Source organism: Chenopodium quinoa, unplaced genomic scaffold (assembly GCF_001683475.1).
Source record: "Chenopodium quinoa cultivar QQ74 unplaced genomic scaffold, ASM168347v1, whole genome shotgun sequence".
Classification (NCBI taxonomy): Eukaryota; Viridiplantae; Streptophyta; class Magnoliopsida; order Caryophyllales; family Amaranthaceae; genus Chenopodium; species Chenopodium quinoa.
In genome coordinates, this window is record NW_018743196.1 from 349,961 (window position 1) to 367,527 (window position 17,567).

The following is a 17,567-nucleotide window of genomic DNA, read 5'->3' on the forward strand; positions in this document are numbered from 1 at the left end:
AGAGGAGGTGTGGCCGAACCTCTAAGAGGTTCGGTCGAACCAAGGTGTGGTCAAACTTTTGAAAAGTTCGACCGAACCTCTAAGGCAGTTTCAACCAAGTTTTCAGCATGTTTACAGGAGGGGTCGAACCAGGAAAGTTCGACCAAACAAGGATCAGGGAGGTTCGACCGAACCTACCCTGAGTTCGGCCGAACCTACCCTGAGTCTGACCGAACCTACCCAGAGTTCGGTCGGACCTTTTCCCGTTTCAGCTGACTTTTTGCGGAGCTTCCTAAGCAATTTTGTAAGGGGTATAAATAGTTTTTTTTTGCTCATTAAAGAAAAAAGATTTTTCAGTTTAGAATAGATTTTAGGTTAGTTTTAGGTTTTAGAGAGAGAAACTCTCAAAATTTTAGAGAGAGAAAGTGAGGAGCACAATGGTTTTCATGGATTTTGGATAATCAAATGAGGAATTTGAAGATCTCCACCTTATATCAATGAGAATTTCTTACTTTCTCTTCTCTTATTGCTTTATTTAGTTGCTTTCATTATGCTTGAGTAGTTTCCCTTCTACTAGGTGTTGAGTGAGACTTTGTAATGATTATTTGAGTTATTTGAGATAAATTTGATGATAATTGTGTGATTAAATTGATTGAATTGATGTTGGCATGTTGTTTGTTTTAGATTGGATTGATCTCCCATGATAGCACACTTAATTGCATATTGGTTTTAGTTTGACAAGGGATTGTGAATTAGAATTGATATATTTGATTGCATTTTGGGTAATTTTCTTCTATGCACCTAGTCAATGAGGGATCTAGGCTAGGAATTTGAGAGATTACTTTTGAGTGTAGTTAATTCTCATTATAATTCTTTCTTTGCATGATTGATTATCAAATGGATTCTCATTAGCTTATTAATTGTTCTAAGTGGATCTTTTCCCCTAGTAGACTTTATCATACCTTGTTCTTTATATGTGTTTTAGTGTAGTTGTAGTGTCCTTTATCCGTAAATCGACTTCGGCATAGCTTAGGCATTAGATTAAGAACAATCTAGCATTACCGTTCCTTGTGGTTCGACTCCGAACTTACCACTAGACTTGTTTAGGGGTTAGTTTTAGGATTTATAAATTTATTTGATTGAGTGTGGAATGTGCGACCGTTCTAACGCCCGTCGTCGGGTGCGCCTCCGGGCGCCAGCCTTTTTGGTCGGGCGGCTCTCTTGGGCCACTATTTGGACTACGATTGAGCTCCAATTCTTCGGGCCAATCTGGATTTCCTCTTCGGGTCTTGAATACTCGGTCCAAAGTCCCCGGTATCACACATACCAAGCCCTTAATCACCGGTTCGATGGCTCTAACCGGCCCTGGGCTATAAAATCTGGTCGTGCTTCTCCAATGTTCGTGATTGCTCCAAAATATCTCGGGAAAGTACTTCAAAAGTGTAAATCCCTGCAAAAGTCAACCAAATCTACGAAAACACCAATTAGTAATAAAAGTGGCTCTAAAGAGCCAAAAACACTACTAATTATGACCAAGGGACGGGGGTAAAATACTATATAAAATAGACACATCAATCCCAACACTTAGGTTTTGTGATCGAACACGCGACCTTCAGATCTTCTGACACTCTCCCGATTGAGCTATCCCCGCGAATTTATTTAATTAATTAAAGGAAAATTTTTAATTTATCAACCAAAAATATACCTAATTTCTATCTAACCACCCGAAATTTTTTTATTTTAAATTACCACCCAATAATTTAATTAGTTACTCAGATTACCAGCCAATTTGAAATTCCGATGAAATTTAGTCACATGGGCCCCACCGTAGTTACTTCCCTCCATTTTTTTTTCGACTTTTTTCTCTTTCTCATTCAATTCTCCCAACCAACTCCATTTCTTATTCATTTTTCTCCCTTAAATCACAACAAATTCCCCTTTTTTTTCTTAATTCTTAACATATCATCACATTGGAACCCTAATTTTGTTTTAAAAACCTAATTTATTCAATTGCCTTCAAAGCCCTAATTAATTCCCCCAATTTAATTGACATAAGAACCCTAATTTTTACAGATTAAAAGGTTACCTGAAGCGAATTGATTTTCTGTCGCTGTTAGGGATGTTACTGCTGTTACAATTCACCTCCAATTTGTGGAATTTGTGAAGAAATTTAAGATGGGATGGCAATTTCAGTTAGGGGAAGTGATTTACAGGAAGAATCGGGGAAGGAAAACTGTTAGAAAGCAAAAAAAAAATAGCCGTTTCTAGCCGTTGACTGGGCCCACGTGACTAAATTTCACCAACATTTCAAATTGGGTGGTAATCTAAGTAACTAATTAAATTATTAGGTGGTTATTTAAAATAAAAAAAAATCGGGTGGTTAGCTAGAAATTAGGTATATTTTTGGGTGGTAAATTAAAAAATTTCCTTATATTGGCAATTATTCCCTTAAAAAAAAAATAAAAAAAAAAAAAGTTTGTATTGGCAATTTGGCATAGGTTAGTATATAATATTCAAGTCGGACAAGTCACCAATGGCAGATAACACGAGTCTACAAAAGGTTTCCTAAATCGTAAGTGGCATCCCGAATTGTGAATTTGAAGACATAATTCAGAAACCCCAGTCCAGAAGTCAAGAATTGAGGAGAGAGAAACACAAACACTAATTGATTATGGGAAAGACTCCATCTTTCAAGGATGAGTTCACTTTTGGTATGTAAAATTTGTTGTTGGTTTCATTGGATTCTGCCACTTTTGGTATGTAAAATTCAAAGGTTTTGTTGAATATTTTCATATGTTGTGTTGGAATTTACAGAAGAAAGGTTGAATGAAGCCACAGATATGCTTGCCAAGTATCCTGATCGAGTCCCGGTTAGTCACTTTCTGAATTTTGTTATTTATTAGTCGATCAATTGATTTTAGGGCTTTTAGTTGATCAATTTAATTTGTGGGGTTTTCTGTTAAATGCAGGTGATTGCCGAAAAATATTCAAGAACTGACCTTCCTGTACTCGAGAAGAAAAAGTCGGTACTTTCCCTATTTCCTGATTTCCATTGAGCTTTAATTTATGATCAGACACTAGATTTTGTGTGCATTCGTCCATTTATTGCTTAATATTCAATTTTAATAATTAAGATGCCAAATTCTTTGAATTTGCTCAATCGGGCAAAATTGTAAATAAAACAACATATCAAATAAAATTTTGCCATTTGATAAACAAATTTTGTTTATAAAATTGATAAACCTGGGGCTTCCTCGTTCTTGATTACGCTAGCCGCTTTGGCTCATATATACTGACTTTGTTCCTCTTTAGATCCAAATAAATTTGTTTTCATATACTGCTTTTTGTAGGGTTTGAACAATGTGACTTTTATTTTGGAGAAAAGAGTGCTTGGTTTATCAAGTGGGTTATGCTAAAGTAGAAAATGTTGACATGTTTAAATAGGAGAGCTTGTTATATACACTCGGGTGTACTCTACACCCATGATTATTTTGTTCTTATCTTGGTGATTATTTCTTATTTAATCATCAAATGAGGAGTAAACATTTACTTTAGGTTACTTGGGTGTACGGTACACCCAGGTGTATATAACAAATTCTATCTAAATATGGTTGAAGAATTACCACAAATGCTTACGTAGCTAGTTGTGTTAATTATTGTAGTGTGGAAATCTGATTTTGAAGATGTATAAAGTACAATTTAAGGGTGATTATGGATCACTAGAGGTCCAAAATATCAAATAACCTAGAGAAAATACAACTTGATCTTCATGATAAAGAACAATTGTTTATCCGGCAATATTGTAAATAAACACACAACTTTTTTATGAGTAATAATTATACCACTTGCGGTTTTATGGTTGCCTATAGGCAAACATAAACTGTTTTATCATGAAGATCAATGGGACTCCCTCAATAAGCTATAGGCAAAACACTCATAATGGTTTTCCGGTAGTTATATGTTGAGTTCTTCACTTTTTTCAATCAATCAATCAATCGAGGCCTTAATCCCATAAGTGGGGTTAGCTACATGGACCAAATTTGATTATTCCATGTAGACATCGGTAAAAATCTTCCTTCTCCATCCCTTACAATCCAATGCCCCATCCTCATGCAAATTCAATTTTATGAACACGGCAACACTTTGTGGATTCCTGTAATTTATAACCTTTCATCTAGCAAGCTTTAATAGTACGAGCTTTTGTTCCATTATCATTTTATCAGAATGTTATATTTTAACCCCCATATCTATTGCCATTCCATTTGAAATTCTTGTAGACTTTGTCTCATTTAGCTTTGAGAAAATGTAGTTGCATGTGCAATTTTATCTTCCAGATTCTAAGTGTGCAGATTTGCTCATTCCTTGCCTCCTTGGTGACTATGGGCACAAAACTGTCCAACACCTGACCTCCCCCTCCCGCCCCTCTACGCCCAACACACACACAACATTTATGACGCTAGTGTCGACTAGTGTGCTTCTAATACATGTATTTTTGCTAAGATGAGATGCTTCTGTATTATTTCATGTCTAATGAATCGAGCTTGTGCCCCTGTCTTTCAATTGTTGTTCTCTTGTAGACTTATAGTTGTAAAAGTTTCATTGCTGTCTTGTTTTAAACCATGTTTTCCACATTACAGATTTTTGGTTCCTAAAGACATGTCAGTTGGGCATTTCATTCACATATTGAGTGGCAGACTTCGGCTTGCTCCTGGCAAGGCACTTTTTATATTTGTCAAGGATACATTGCCTCAAACATGTAAGGATTTTCTCTATGCTCATATTTTTGGGTACTCTCTCCAGGGACTTTTATTGGGGGCAATGTTCTCATTTTATTCTTGTACCTGCAGCTTGTTTGTTGAACTCTGTCTACGAGACATACAAGGATGAAGATGGATTTCTGTACATGTGTTACAGCAGTGAAAAAACCTTCGGTGGTGTTGCGACTGTAATATGAATTCTGCTAACTTTGTGCCCCATGTCACTTATAAAGTTGTCCGTCAGTTCATTTCTGTACAAAGCTCTTAGACTTCTCAAGCTAATATTGTAAATTTGTCAAACATGATTTACTTATGAACTTTCTGTATGCATTAAAACTTTATAGGCAAATAAGCTGTTTATCCTACTATGAAAGCATTGCAGTCTGCCATAGAATACTGTTCTTTTTCTTGCTTCAGGAAAAGGTGATGCAACACACGAGATACTCTGGCCTAATAATGTGCTGGATTCTAGTAGCCATAGACTGTACGCCCTTGAAGAACATCTAGAAAATAAACTTGTCATTACCTTTTTTGCTTAAAATAATTATGGCTTGTGAAATGTGATTTCCTAAATTACATTTACTACTTAATTAGTGTTATTCAACCCGGTCGGGCTCCCAAACGTTTAAGTATAAGCTTGAAAGAACCAAGCTTCCTCTGCTGGGAGTTCGTTCTGTCTCAATAAGTTAAAAAGAATTATGTTATGAGCCTTTTCTCATAGGATTTCACAAGCCCGGTCGCTTGTTTATGCCCCGCTCTTTTCCTGAACTCCAAAAAGGTAGGGAAAGCGAGCAAGGGGCAGCCTTATTGCAGTTCCTTCCTCCCCAAGGGGAGCTTGGGGGGGGGGGGGGAGAGGATAATGGTCCGATTAATCGGCGAAAAACCGAAAATACTGATGATATGAATTACGGAAACAAAGTCTCATCCTTCAGTCCCTGGGGGAATATTGATGAAGTAATATGTATGTACACAACTTTTCCTTTTATTTGAGATGACGTATTAATTTACTTCCAGCTTAACCTCTTCGCATACTGCACATCTTTATTGTTAAAGATGCAACTACCAACAGAAATATTAACAATTATAAATTTTTTAAAAAACAAACAAACAAGCACACCTACAAGAATTGGAATAAATAAATTTCTTTCCCTCCAATGTATAAATTTATGTATAGACAATTGTCATATCATGACAGACATAATGAGCTTGTTTCAACTCAAAGTAAATTATATCTTAAAAAACCAAAACACAACATGCTGCACAAGAGACCAAAATACTTTCATGCAAACGATCAGTGCATGGAAGGGAATTAAGACGCTTCTCCCTCAATAGTTAACCAAATCTCAAAAAAATTAGCCAAAAGGCCCAAAATCATTATCATTTTGCAAAAAGTCTTTGACCAGCTCCATTGCACCAAACACTGTGTGCAGATGACCCTTCTGTACTAGGATCAGTAGAAGAATTGTTGACATCTATAGCTGCTGTACTATAGTCATCACCAAGGCGAATTCTGTGGAATTTTGAGCTCTTCTTTTTCTGCTTGCTTCCTCCATCTACAGAAGTGTGACCAGCTGTACTTCTAGCCCCTTGTGCAGGGGGCTGGATATTGCCACGCATTACAACTGGCATACCAGTCACTGTTACAGTTGACTTCCCTCTGCTAGGACGATAGCCATCTTTTTCCAATACCTCTGCCTCTCCTTCAGAAGGCTTGAACTGAGTCTGCAAAGTCTTCACAGTACTGATGATACTATCAGCTAATGTCTCCTTTGAGCGACTGTTCTGAGCATCATTCACCTTCTTTCCTTTATCCTTCCTTGAGCTACTGCTTCCCTTTAACTGAAGGTTGTCATTGCCCCAAAATGTCTCCTGTGATCCATTACTCTGATATATAGCATTATAGGCCTCAAAGAGTTCCTTTTGCTTCCGAATATCTGGGCATAATCTAGCCATGTCAGGAATAAGGTGTGTCAAGTCAAACTGCTTCACATATTGAATATATTCCCATGTGTCAATAAAGCCTTGGCGATACTCTTGAGAGATTTCCTTGAAAGCATTATATTTGTTTTCATCATAATCAAGTGCAGCTCGCATCCTCTCTACCAAAGACTTATTTGAAGTTTGGACATCCTCCGTCTTCTTAGCTTGGGGCCTTTGGGCAGTAGATTGCAACCTGCTGGATTGAGCTGCTGACACTGGCGGAAAATCAAATACTGGATCAAAAGATTTACTTTCAATGAGATTAGGAGCAGAGTTAGAGTGACTCAACCGATTGCCACTACCTAAGCTTCTTGAACCCCAAGAACCACCCACAGCGAGGCCAGATTCTGTCACTGGCCGGCCATGCAAAGAACTAGCATAACTAGACGACCCAGAACCATTGCCTGGCTTGACTTGACTAGAGCCAGAAGATAGAACGGGAACGGGAGCAGGTGTGAGAGCAGGAGCAGGCCAAGCAGATGAAGAAGCTGAACCAGGACCACGGCCATTAACTAACCTAGGCTGGGCAACGTTAAGAACATTGGTATTGTTTTTACGACGTAGACGAGCTGCCATAGTATCATGGGATTCATGAGATTTTTGTTGGCTGCTGCTGGGTGCAGTTGACAAAGGAGGGAATGAAGATACTCCTAGAGAAGCATCAGCTGAAGTAAGAGAGACAGCCTGACGATATCTTGAAGATGGTTCGGAATCAGTAGTGCTTAGCGAGTCAAACGGCTGAACAAGAGGGTCAATGTCACTTAATTCTGTACCAGCACGGACTAAAGGTTCAGCCGAGGACGATGCTGATGAACCAGCCACTGAATCACTGGCATTAGTTCTATCAAGACTGGCTTCAATAGCCCGACTAAGCTCGTTGTCCGGAGAAGATTCACGGCGGAAAGACCGCCGCCGTCCACGCTGATGTCCCGCTTCATTACTGCTTCGATATCTAAAACTAGTTGGTATCTGCATGCAAAACAAAGATGAAGCAGTCAGAATATAAGATATCAATAGGGAAACACCAAAAGCTTTTCATTAAAATTTTCGAGATACCTGGAGAACAGCATTACGCTTTGATCTAGACATGCGACCTCCATGTTCCATTGCATTATGTCTCTGCATTAGGTATCAACATAAAAAAGACTCAGTTGTCATGACAAAGCAAAAGCTACCACGTAGCAAGTCTGATTTCACACCTTTGCAAATCACTGGTGACAATGAGGAAAGAAAAAGAGCAGGAACAGAGTGCACAGAAGAAGATAAAGCGATTTCAGGATTAAGCCATTTGTAAACTATCATGCATGCTAAAAGGATCACCTTAATCTCAGCTTCTGATTGGAAGACAATGAACTTTTTCGTAAGGCATGCTTCATCTTCACACAAGAAATGGTCATGACGAAAGTGGGTCTGTGGCAAACAGGCAATCATGACTAAGAGTTTAAGACATCTTAAAGAAAATGCACAAGGACATTTGAATACACTGGGGAAGAAGATTGCTTGCCTCCAAGTCATCATAATCCTTAAAATAATCATATTGACCAGGATGTTGCCTAGAAAATAGTTTAAGAGAACGTCAAACTGGTCCTTACCTTTGACAATTAGATCAAGATGCCATAGACAAAAAACAAATGAATTCAATCTCACCTTTGACAAATATGACAGGTGTAGTGTTCAGTCGACATATGAGAATAAAGTTCATTCTCTCCATAAAACGAAGTTCGACAAAATTCACACATAGGATGCCCAGCAAAACCTCCTCTTTCACTTTCTGTGCCATCTACCTCTGAGTCACCTGTTCTCTTATGCTGATTCAACTGTGCTCTAGTGTAGAGCTTTTGCTCACAAATAAATACCTATTTTTGCAAGGTTAGGCATAATAAGAAAATGCAAATCAGGGAAGAAACCTTATACAAAAAGATACAGTCCAGATCCAAAGTAACACCAACTGTACACCACAAAAAATTGACTCGCAAGCTTCAATACCAGAAGACAGCAAAGGTTCAAAATTAGAGAATACAATTAGTCAAGGCATTCAATTTTATGTTGGACACTACAGAGCCTGCTTATGTAAAACATATCGAAGATGGAAAACTAGATTCACACATTAGAAAGATGACATACACTACAGATAACAGCAGGTTTCCTGATTATTATCTAAGAAGTTAAACTATGAATAGGCAGTTTGCAACTCAAACATTTAAGAATAACATAAGCATTATTTCACTTCCCTTTACAGCAAGTATATTAAGGTTCTTATAATTATTCAGTCATATAATACGAGTGAAACAGATACCCCTTTCAGATCACAAACAATAGCAGAACGAGAATTATTGAAAGAGAAACATTGTAGATAAGAACTATTATAAGCATACATCCATACCAGCAAATGATCGACGATGAAAATTAATTTAACAAATAGGTAGCGGAAACTCTTTGGAAGCGAAAAGAATCCAGCAAAATGAAGTCTAATTCCTAATCGTATTTGAATTGCTCATGATTCTAATTTCAAGTCTAGTTTATTTGTATTAGAATTAGTTTCAAGTGAATTGCTTGGAAAGTTTACCAAAGGGCAGGCTTGTTTAATAGAATGAAGTATACCTTTCTGCCTTCTAAACAGAGGTCGCACATGAAGAGGCGATGTTGGTGAGATAGGTGAGACTTAAGCTGGCCAATATTTCTAAAGCGCTGCCTCTTCCTATAACCACCAGGGCCAGCAGCAGCAGCAGCACCTTGCTGAGGTTGCTGCTCCTCCTTGTCACAGAGACTACAAGAAAGCCTGCACATAGCCCTGATCATCTTGTACTGTTCGGCATCGTCGAAGAAGGATTGGGTGTCTTCATGATACCAGTAAGAACCCACTTGACCTTCCTTCACTTGCGAAGGCAACTTGGAAAAGTCATTCACCATTCGGGTGTAATCACCCATGGCCTGCAACCAAATTATTTTACATGAGAGATTCATTAATTAATTAATTTATGATTGAAAAAGATTATTCAAAAAAGAAAACCTTGGTAACAAAGACGCGACCGCAGTCGGATTTGCAAATACAACAGCGCTGATCATCGCAGATAAATCGAAGGCGAGCGACGCAAGTGGAACAGACCTCCCGATGACCGCAAGGCCCGTAAGCAACCCATTCTAGGGTATCGGCACAAACGGCACAGCTATCGTCCATCTCTTCTCTTCTTTGATTCAAATTACTTCTTCCTCTTTGATTCAAATTACTTCTTAACCGGGGAAGATGATATTGGGAAATTGGGGAACAATTCTCAACTTTATTAGGGTTCGTAAGCAGAGGAATACCAAGAGTGGAGAGAGAGATAGATTTAACTTTTGTTTTTTTTTTTTTTTTTTGGACAAAGAGAGAGATTTAACTTAGGAACCAGGGATTTTTCATATTCCTATTCCTAATCTTTATTTTTTATTTTTATTTTTCCATTCACGGGCCAACTTTGAATTTGATGACGTTGGGTCGTCGCCACGTAACTTTCAATTTTGCAAATGCTTGGGCTACAAGCCTACTACGTTTAATCAGTCTTGGACTCTTGGGTCGTTGGTAATAAAGGTTTTTAGTTTTTCTTTCTAACTTTGCCCCTTCTCTCTAACCAAAAAGATCCATCCATGATTAAGGCCCTGTTTGATTCACCTTAATTTTGTTCAACTGAAATTATTTTTATTGAATTGAACTTATTTTTACTGAACTTAATTTTACTGAACTGAAATTATTTTTACTGAACTCAAATTATTTTTACTGAACTGAAATTATTTTTTACTGATTTTCTATTATAATTCTTCTTTAACAAAACTAAATTTTACTGAACTGAACTTATTTTTACTGAACTGAAATTATTTTTACTAAACTGAAATTAATTTTACTGAACTGAACGTATTTTTACTGAACTGAAATTATTTTTACTTAATATTATTTTTTTAAGGTGAATCAAACAGGGCCTAAATCTATACTAATTGTTAATCTCATGTAGCCCTAAATATTAATACTTCGTACGGAGTATATCTTAAATTAATGCAATGTCCCAAATTAACACATCAATATCATGATTCAAATTTTTATGTATGCTTAATTTTGGTATGATAACATGTAATACGACAATAGTTTAGTAGCTAACACTTACATTTTGAAATTTGAGGATGATGTTTCAAATCTTGTAAAATTCATTCTTTTTAAACAAATAATGAAATAAAATGATCAATTAAATAGGGAGAGCGTCACATGACAAGTAAACTTCTTTATGAACTTTTTTTTTTAATATATAATATACATATAGTCATATAGATTTTCTTTTTCAATATTAGTATAGATTTTTCTTCACACCCTTTGTGAGGGTTTGCATTTTTAATATAAAATGTTAAATCCCATCCCAAATTCTAAATAATATTATTGTTCGTGTAAATTTTAAGGAGAAAAAGAAGTTGGGAGAAACACTCACTCTCTGATTCTACAATTGTTGTTGTTGGCTTGTTGACCTATAACGGTTGTAAGGCTATGACTCATGAGGTGGAGAAATTAGAACACAATATATCCTTATCTTGATATATATCTTTCATATTTAGACTGCCAAAATTACAGTAACATCTCAAATAAATAATACTCCGTATGAGTTTGTTTGCAAGTAGCTCTCTCCACTCCAAAATTAAAATTAAAATTTATTTAAAAGGCTAAAATTTACAAAACACATCGTCTAAATGAAAGGAATAATGTCTATTATTGCAAATTAGTACTTTGCCGCTATGTAATTGTCAAATGTCAATCGAGTAGGACTAGATGTAAATCCTCCTCCATATTTGTAATCAATTTATCTTATTTTATTACTCCAAAAGGAAAGTGAGAGGGATTACAAGAAATCTTAACCCCACAAGATAACAATCAAGGTTATTTATTTTATAACTTCAAGTACACAATTTTAAGTTTAATAGTGATATATGCGAATCTCAAGTATTACTCCATATTATTTTTTATTTTTTTTTGTTTTAGAAACAGACTATGTTTGAAAGGCTGGTGAATTGTGATTATATCAAACTATTTTCTCGTAATTAAAAATCACATGTAATCCACTTTGGCTCATCAAATTGACCTTTTAATTCATCAGCATCGGCATCCATCTGAGCATACGCATTCAAGGACAAAACATCAAGTCCTCCCCGGACGTGCCACGCAGGTGTCCCGTTTTCGTACCCATTACACGTTAACCTCCTCAATCCCGTTCCATCCAGCTTGACAATAAACAAATCCCCATATGGCTGAAATTGGTTAGGAAAACTAACTGGCTCCGCCGTAACCCCACCCATGTTGGTGGTGAACAATAACCATTCTCCATCGGGGCTGAAGCACACGTGGTTTATTCTCTCCAAGCTTGCATCATTTGAGCCTTCTACGTGTACTCTTCTTAGGTCCGATCCATCTGACCGAACCAAGTATATCCCAAAGGTTACGGGGTTACTCGGGTCATGCCTGTTTGAAGAAAAAGCAATCACCTGTCCATCCGGTGACCAGCTGGGCATAGTATCAATCCATGCTCCCTCCGTTAATTGACGAGCATTCTTGCCTCCGTCAACTTCTCCGTTAACAGCATCCATTATGTAAAGATTCTTGTGACCCGACCTTCCTGATCGGAAAACTACCAATTTCCCGTCAGGTGAACACGCCGGAAAACCATTGTTGCCGGTTTCCTCCTTGGTCATAATCTTAATCTCGGCATTCTGTACAGTTGAGCAGTGAGGGTCAAGGGCGGAAGCATCAAAGGTAACACGAGCTACTTGGACGGAAACTTTGGCGGGCTGAAAGATTGAACCCCAGGAAGTGAAGATAACGTGTTTCTTCTTATCTGATGATGGGGCCTAGGAGTTGTAGAAGGCTACACGTCCTTGAATGATTGTCCACCTCTTTGAGCCGTCCGATTTCATGATTTTGAGCCCTCCGTTGGTCTCCAAGTCTGGATTAAATGCGATAAGGTCACCTTCAGGGGAGAAACAAGGGAATAAACCGTTGATTCTCAGCATTGACAGGGATTTGATGGGAGAAACAACTGGTTCTAGGTTCGGGATTAGTTTGTCTCCTTGCTTCGAATCTCCTCGGAATCGGTGGTACCCGATCAACTTTGACCCGGGAGATATAAATGGGTTGAAATGGTGTAAATTCGGGTTTATCAACTCTGTTATCGGTTGAAATTCCCCTGACTCGGTGTCGAAAAGCTCAATATGTCGATGAACTCTACCCTTCCGACGAGTTGCAACGGCGATTTTGTTGGTGGTGTTGTGCATTGCAGCGGGAGTGAAAGCGTGGACACCCGGGGGAGTGACCCGTCGCGGAGATTCAGTGGCAGGGAAATCAACCCGGTAAATGCTCCACCAGCCGTCTTCCGATTGACGGTGAAAGTAGAGAGTGGAATCGCCGGACCAAGTGGGCCAGCCACCATGGTCAGCTAAAACGGTGCGTTTAGAAGGGTCCGATACAGGGAAAACGACAATCTGAGTATCAAGCACCTGGAAGTCACCACCCCAAGGTTTAGAGCCGTAAGAGGCAACAGCAAGGAAGTTTCCGGAGAAAGAAATAGCAGGACTGAAATCGGCACTGCCATGTGGGGTCAATCGATTGATCTCACAATCAATAACAGAGGTTGAGTAAACAGCAGACCAACTCTTGTAGAGAGAATCGGAAGGTCGATGAGCTGAAACAAAGAAAAGGCGGTTGTCATGGAGGATGGGACGGTCGTGAAAGAGGCTTCCCGGTGCAGAGGGAAGCTGATCCGGCGGGTTGGTTGATTTGAGGTGAACCCGAGGACATCCAGTCCGTTCAGAAATGAAGACGACGGAGTTGTCATCATCTACAAAACGGCCGTTGAAGTTGACAGAGGTACCGTCAGTAAGGCGGTGCTCGGTGTCAAGGGAGATGTGGTGGAGGGGGAGTGAGAAGATATCAAAGCCATAATCAGTGCGGCCGATGGTGGAGAACACGATGGTGCTACTAGCACTAAGGTTGGGTGAGGATTCCATTTGCAGGGTATTGATTACTATTATTCCGTACTTGATTTGGGAGAATTGGTTCAAGAGTTGTAGGTATTTATAGTTTTATTATACGGACTACTATAGAGTATCCTTTAGTTGAATCTGTGTTTCTTGGGGCTAATGTTGCGTAAGACATGACGTAGCAATCTACCTTTTTCACTAAATATTTTATGTTATCTTTCCATGTGATAACTCAAAAATACATGATACTGTTGACGGGGATGTAGCTCAAATGGTAGAGCGCTCGCTTTGCATGCGAGAGGCACGGGGTTCGATCCCCCGCATCTCCATATTTTTTTTTGGTTAATGTTGTTCTGAATGAGAAAGAACATCAATGTTGTTCTGAATGAGAAAGAACATCAGACGATGAGCTTCTGTTAGGGCCTACATTTAGTATGTAGATTATATAGCTAACGGGCCTAGCTCTTGTGCCCTAATCTCTTGTATATATATATATATATATATATATATATATATATATATATATATATATATATATATATATATATATATATATATATATATATATATATTTGTTCATATCTCTAATACAATAGATTACTCTATTCTCTCTAATCTCTAAATCTGACATGGTATCAGAGCTAAAACAATTCTAAACCCTAAATTTTTTTTTCTCCTCTAATCTCCTCTGTTTTTCCTCTAATCTTCTCTGATTTCTATCATTTCCTATACTCTACAATGGTGGACGACACAAAAATCGACCCTTCATCCCCTTTTTACCTCGGCTCAGGTGATCAACCTGGGAATTTGATCACGCATGTGATCTTGAACAGTGACAATTATCTATCTTGGTCTCGGGCTTTCTCCCTGTCTTTGAAGTCTAGGCGCAAATTTGGGTTTGTAGATGGTACTATCTCCAAACCGATTGAGAAAAAAGAAGATGCTTGATTGGGATACGGTGAATTCCATGTTAGTCTCGTGGATGTTAAAGGCAATTGATCCGAAAATTGTTGCTTCTCTCCCTTACTTTGATGAAGCCAAACGGCTTTGGGAATACCTAGAAAAACGCTATTGTGAAGCGAGTGGTCCGCGATTACAACAATTGAGGGCAGCCATCACAAATTGCAAACAATTACCTTCTATGACTGTCGAAGATTATTACTCTCAATTGCTGGGCTACTTTGATGATCTTTTGCGCCTGAAACCTCTTCATGGTTGTGAGTGTGGCTTGTGTACGTGCAATGTGGCTGAGAAATTAGCCAAGGATAGGGACGAGGAGATCCTTCATCAATTTCTGGTTGGCATAGATGACAACAAGTATGCTTTAGTTCGCACTAATTTGCTTTCCCAGCAGCCCCCTACAACTCTTGAGCGTGCTTATCAAGCTCTCCTTCAAGAATAGCGCTCTAGGAGTATCGCCCTCACCAAAGCACCTGTGGTCAAGGAAGATGCTCATGTGTTTGCCCTTCCCTCTGCTGATCGTAAACAATTCACACCTCGCCTTGACAAATCGAAGCTGTTTTGCTCTCACTGTAGGCGGTCGGGTCATGAGAACTCGGGCTGTTTTCTGCTTCATGGCTATCCCTCTTGGTGGGTAGAGAAGTATGGGAAGAAAGGGGGGGCATCCTCCTCGGGACAGCAAGCTCATACTCACAGTAGCAGCAGGCCCTCTACTCCCCTCACTGCTGCTGCCGCTTCTTCTGATCAGGGCAGGTCAATGGCTCGTGCTAATGTCGTGGCCTCTCCCCTTGGTGACACTTTCTCACACTCTCTGCCTTCACAAGAAACTCTTTCTGCTTTATCTGCTTTACAGCCTTCTCATGTGCGTGCACTTATGACTATGGTTAATCATCAAACCCAAGACAAGATGAGTGGTGAGTCTCTTTCCTTAGCTTGGATTATCGACACCGGCGCATCCCACCACGTTACCGGCAATGACACTTGTTTAATTGATGTTCACTGTATTCACCCATGCCCGGTTGGACTTCCTGATGGAGCTACAGCCTTTGCTACGAAGGCGGATCGTGTGCATTTGGCCGACCATATTATTCTTGATCATGTGGTATATGTTCCACAGTTGACTTGCAATCTTATTTCGGTCTCTAAACTAATTGATGATTCTCTATGCTTTGTCCAATTTACTGATTCTTTATGTGCTATACAGGACCAACTCTCGGGGAGCCTGATTGGAGCCGGTGAACGGATAGATAGACTATACTACTTTCGACGGGTTCCTAAAGTGTGTGCGGTGACAGATCCGAAGGTTTCATCATTCGAGCTATGGCATCGTCATATGGGGCATCCGTCAGACAAAATTGTCAAGTTAGTTCCTGCTATTAGTGCTAGTTCACATAGCAAATCTTTGAATAAACCTTGTGAAATTTTTCCGCAAGCTAAACATTCTCGGGATAGTTTTCCCAAAAGTGATAGTAGAGCTAGACGTATTTTTGAGATGATACATTGTGATTCATGGGGATCTTATAAGACACCGTCTACTTGTGGCGCTCATTATTTTTTGACGATTGTTGATGATTTTTCACGTGGTGTTTGGGTTTATTTATTAAATGACAAAACTGAAGTTTACTCTTCTTTTTGCTCTTTCTTTGCTATGATTAAATGTCAATTTAATGTCAATGTTAAACGTGTGTGTAGTGACAATGGCACGGAATTCAAACCCATGATCCCATATTTTACTGAAAATGGCATTATTTTTCAAACCTCTAATGTTGGCACCCCTCAACAAAATGGTCGGGTAGAGCGTAAACACCAACATATGTTGAATGTGAGTCGTGCTTTAATGTTTCAAGGCAATTTGCCAATTTCTTTTTGGGGTGAGTGTGTCCTTGGAGCGGTTTATCTCATTAATCGTACACCCTCTTCTTTGTTAGCCAACAAAACTCCATATGAAATCCTTTTTGATAAACAACCAAATTTTGATGAATTGCGTGTTTTTGGGTGTTTATGTTTTGCTCACAATCAAAAAGCCAAAGGTGATAAATTTGCCCCCCGGAGTAGGAAATGTGTGTTTGTCGGGTACCCTCATGGGAAGAAAGGTTGGAAATGCTATGACTTAGAAACCGGTGACATTTTTGTTTTTCGTGATGTAAAATTTCATGAGCACGAATTTCCATTTACTTCTCGTGAGGAACCGGGTATGAGTGTTGAGGGGGGGTCATCCGAGGTTGTTGGGGTTGATAGTGATTTTTTAGATGATTTAGAGTATGTTTTGGAGGTGGGTGAGGAGGCCATTGTTCATGACACCCCGGCAGTGGTGTCCCCTGCCGCTGCTCCCAACCCCGAAACCTCTGTGGCAGCAGACCCTGCTCACACTCCTGCTGCCACCACTGCTCACACCCCTGCTGCCATCACCCCTGATGCTCACACCCCTGCTGCCACCACTGTCCGTACCAGCCTGGACAGCAGCTCCAGTGCTGCCAGCAGCACCTTTGCAGCGTCGTCAGCTGCTGCTACTGTTCCGGACAGCAGTGACGTTGCTGCTCCGGTTCTCTCTGATTCTTCTTCCATTTTATTGGACCGTGGTCAACGTCCACGGCAGGCCCCGGGGTGGCGTCGTGATTATGTTGCACACAATATTTCTCTTCCGAGTCCATCTATCTCTCCATGTTCACCGATTCCATGCTCCTCAGGTACTCCCTATCCTTTAGCACATTTTGTGAATTGTGATAAATTTTCTGTGCGGCATGGTGTGTTTATTGCAGCTATTGATACGGTGGTTGAGCCTCGAAATTTCAAGGAGGCAATGCAAGATGAGGGATGGAAAATGGCGATGCAACAGGAAATTGATGCTTTGGAAAATAATGGAACATGGATAATGGAAAAATTACCTCCGGGAAAGAGAGCTCT

General features: G+C 39.3%; 2 protein-coding genes, 1 non-coding gene and 1 pseudogene across 3 annotated transcripts; 2 read left to right on the top strand and 2 right to left on the bottom strand.

Moving 5' to 3' along the window:
• The first annotated feature begins 2,492 nt into the window (after positions 1 to 2,492).
• LOC110732959 (autophagy-related protein 8i-like) lies at positions 2,493 to 5,127 on the top strand. Its single transcript, XM_021912949.1, has 5 exons — positions 2,493 to 2,690; positions 2,794 to 2,849; positions 2,949 to 3,001; positions 4,617 to 4,735; positions 4,827 to 5,127. The coding sequence occupies exons 1-5, from the start codon at positions 2,651 to 2,653 to the stop codon at positions 4,931 to 4,933; spliced, it is 375 nt and encodes a 124-aa protein (XP_021768641.1). The 5' UTR covers positions 2,493 to 2,650; the 3' UTR covers positions 4,934 to 5,127.
• A 727-nt stretch (positions 5,128 to 5,854) lies between these two features.
• On the bottom strand, positions 5,855 to 10,340 carry LOC110732960 (E3 ubiquitin-protein ligase ZNF598-like). Its single transcript, XM_021912950.1, has 7 exons — positions 9,727 to 10,340; positions 9,318 to 9,647; positions 8,364 to 8,572; positions 8,221 to 8,269; positions 8,037 to 8,126; positions 7,773 to 7,835; positions 5,855 to 7,685 (listed from the first exon to the last, which is right to left on the bottom strand). The coding sequence occupies exons 1-7, from the start codon at positions 9,892 to 9,894 to the stop codon at positions 6,114 to 6,116; spliced, it is 2,481 nt and encodes an 826-aa protein (XP_021768642.1). The 5' UTR covers positions 9,895 to 10,340; the 3' UTR covers positions 5,855 to 6,113.
• A 920-nt stretch (positions 10,341 to 11,260) lies between these two features.
• On the bottom strand, positions 11,261 to 14,010 carry LOC110732961 (annotated as a pseudogene).
• Positions 13,960 to 14,032, top strand: TRNAA-UGC. The gene has a single exon. It is a non-coding gene; the product is annotated as a tRNA-Ala (tRNA).
• Positions 14,033 to 17,567: the final 3,535 nt, after the last annotated feature.

Coding starts and splice junctions, on each gene's coding strand:
- LOC110732959 (XM_021912949.1), top strand. CDS start 2,651: ATGGGAAAGACTCCATCTTTCAAGGATGAGTTCACTTTTG. Junction 2,691..2,793: donor CAAGGATGAGTTCACTTTTG/GTATGTAAAATT, acceptor TGGAATTTACAG/AAGAAAGGTTGAATGAAGCC. Junction 3,002..4,616: donor CCTGTACTCGAGAAGAAAAA/GTCGGTACTTTC, acceptor TCCACATTACAG/ATTTTTGGTTCCTAAAGACA.
- LOC110732960 (XM_021912950.1), bottom strand. CDS start 9,894: ATGGACGATAGCTGTGCCGTTTGTGCCGATACCCTAGAATGGGTTGCT. Junction 9,648..9,726: donor GTCGCGTCTTTGTTACCAAG/GTTTTCTTTTTT, acceptor ATTTGGTTGCAG/GCCATGGGTGATTACACCCG. Junction 8,127..8,220: donor AGGATTATGATGACTTGGAG/GCAAGCAATCTT, acceptor TGTTTGCCACAG/ACCCACTTTCGTCATGACCA.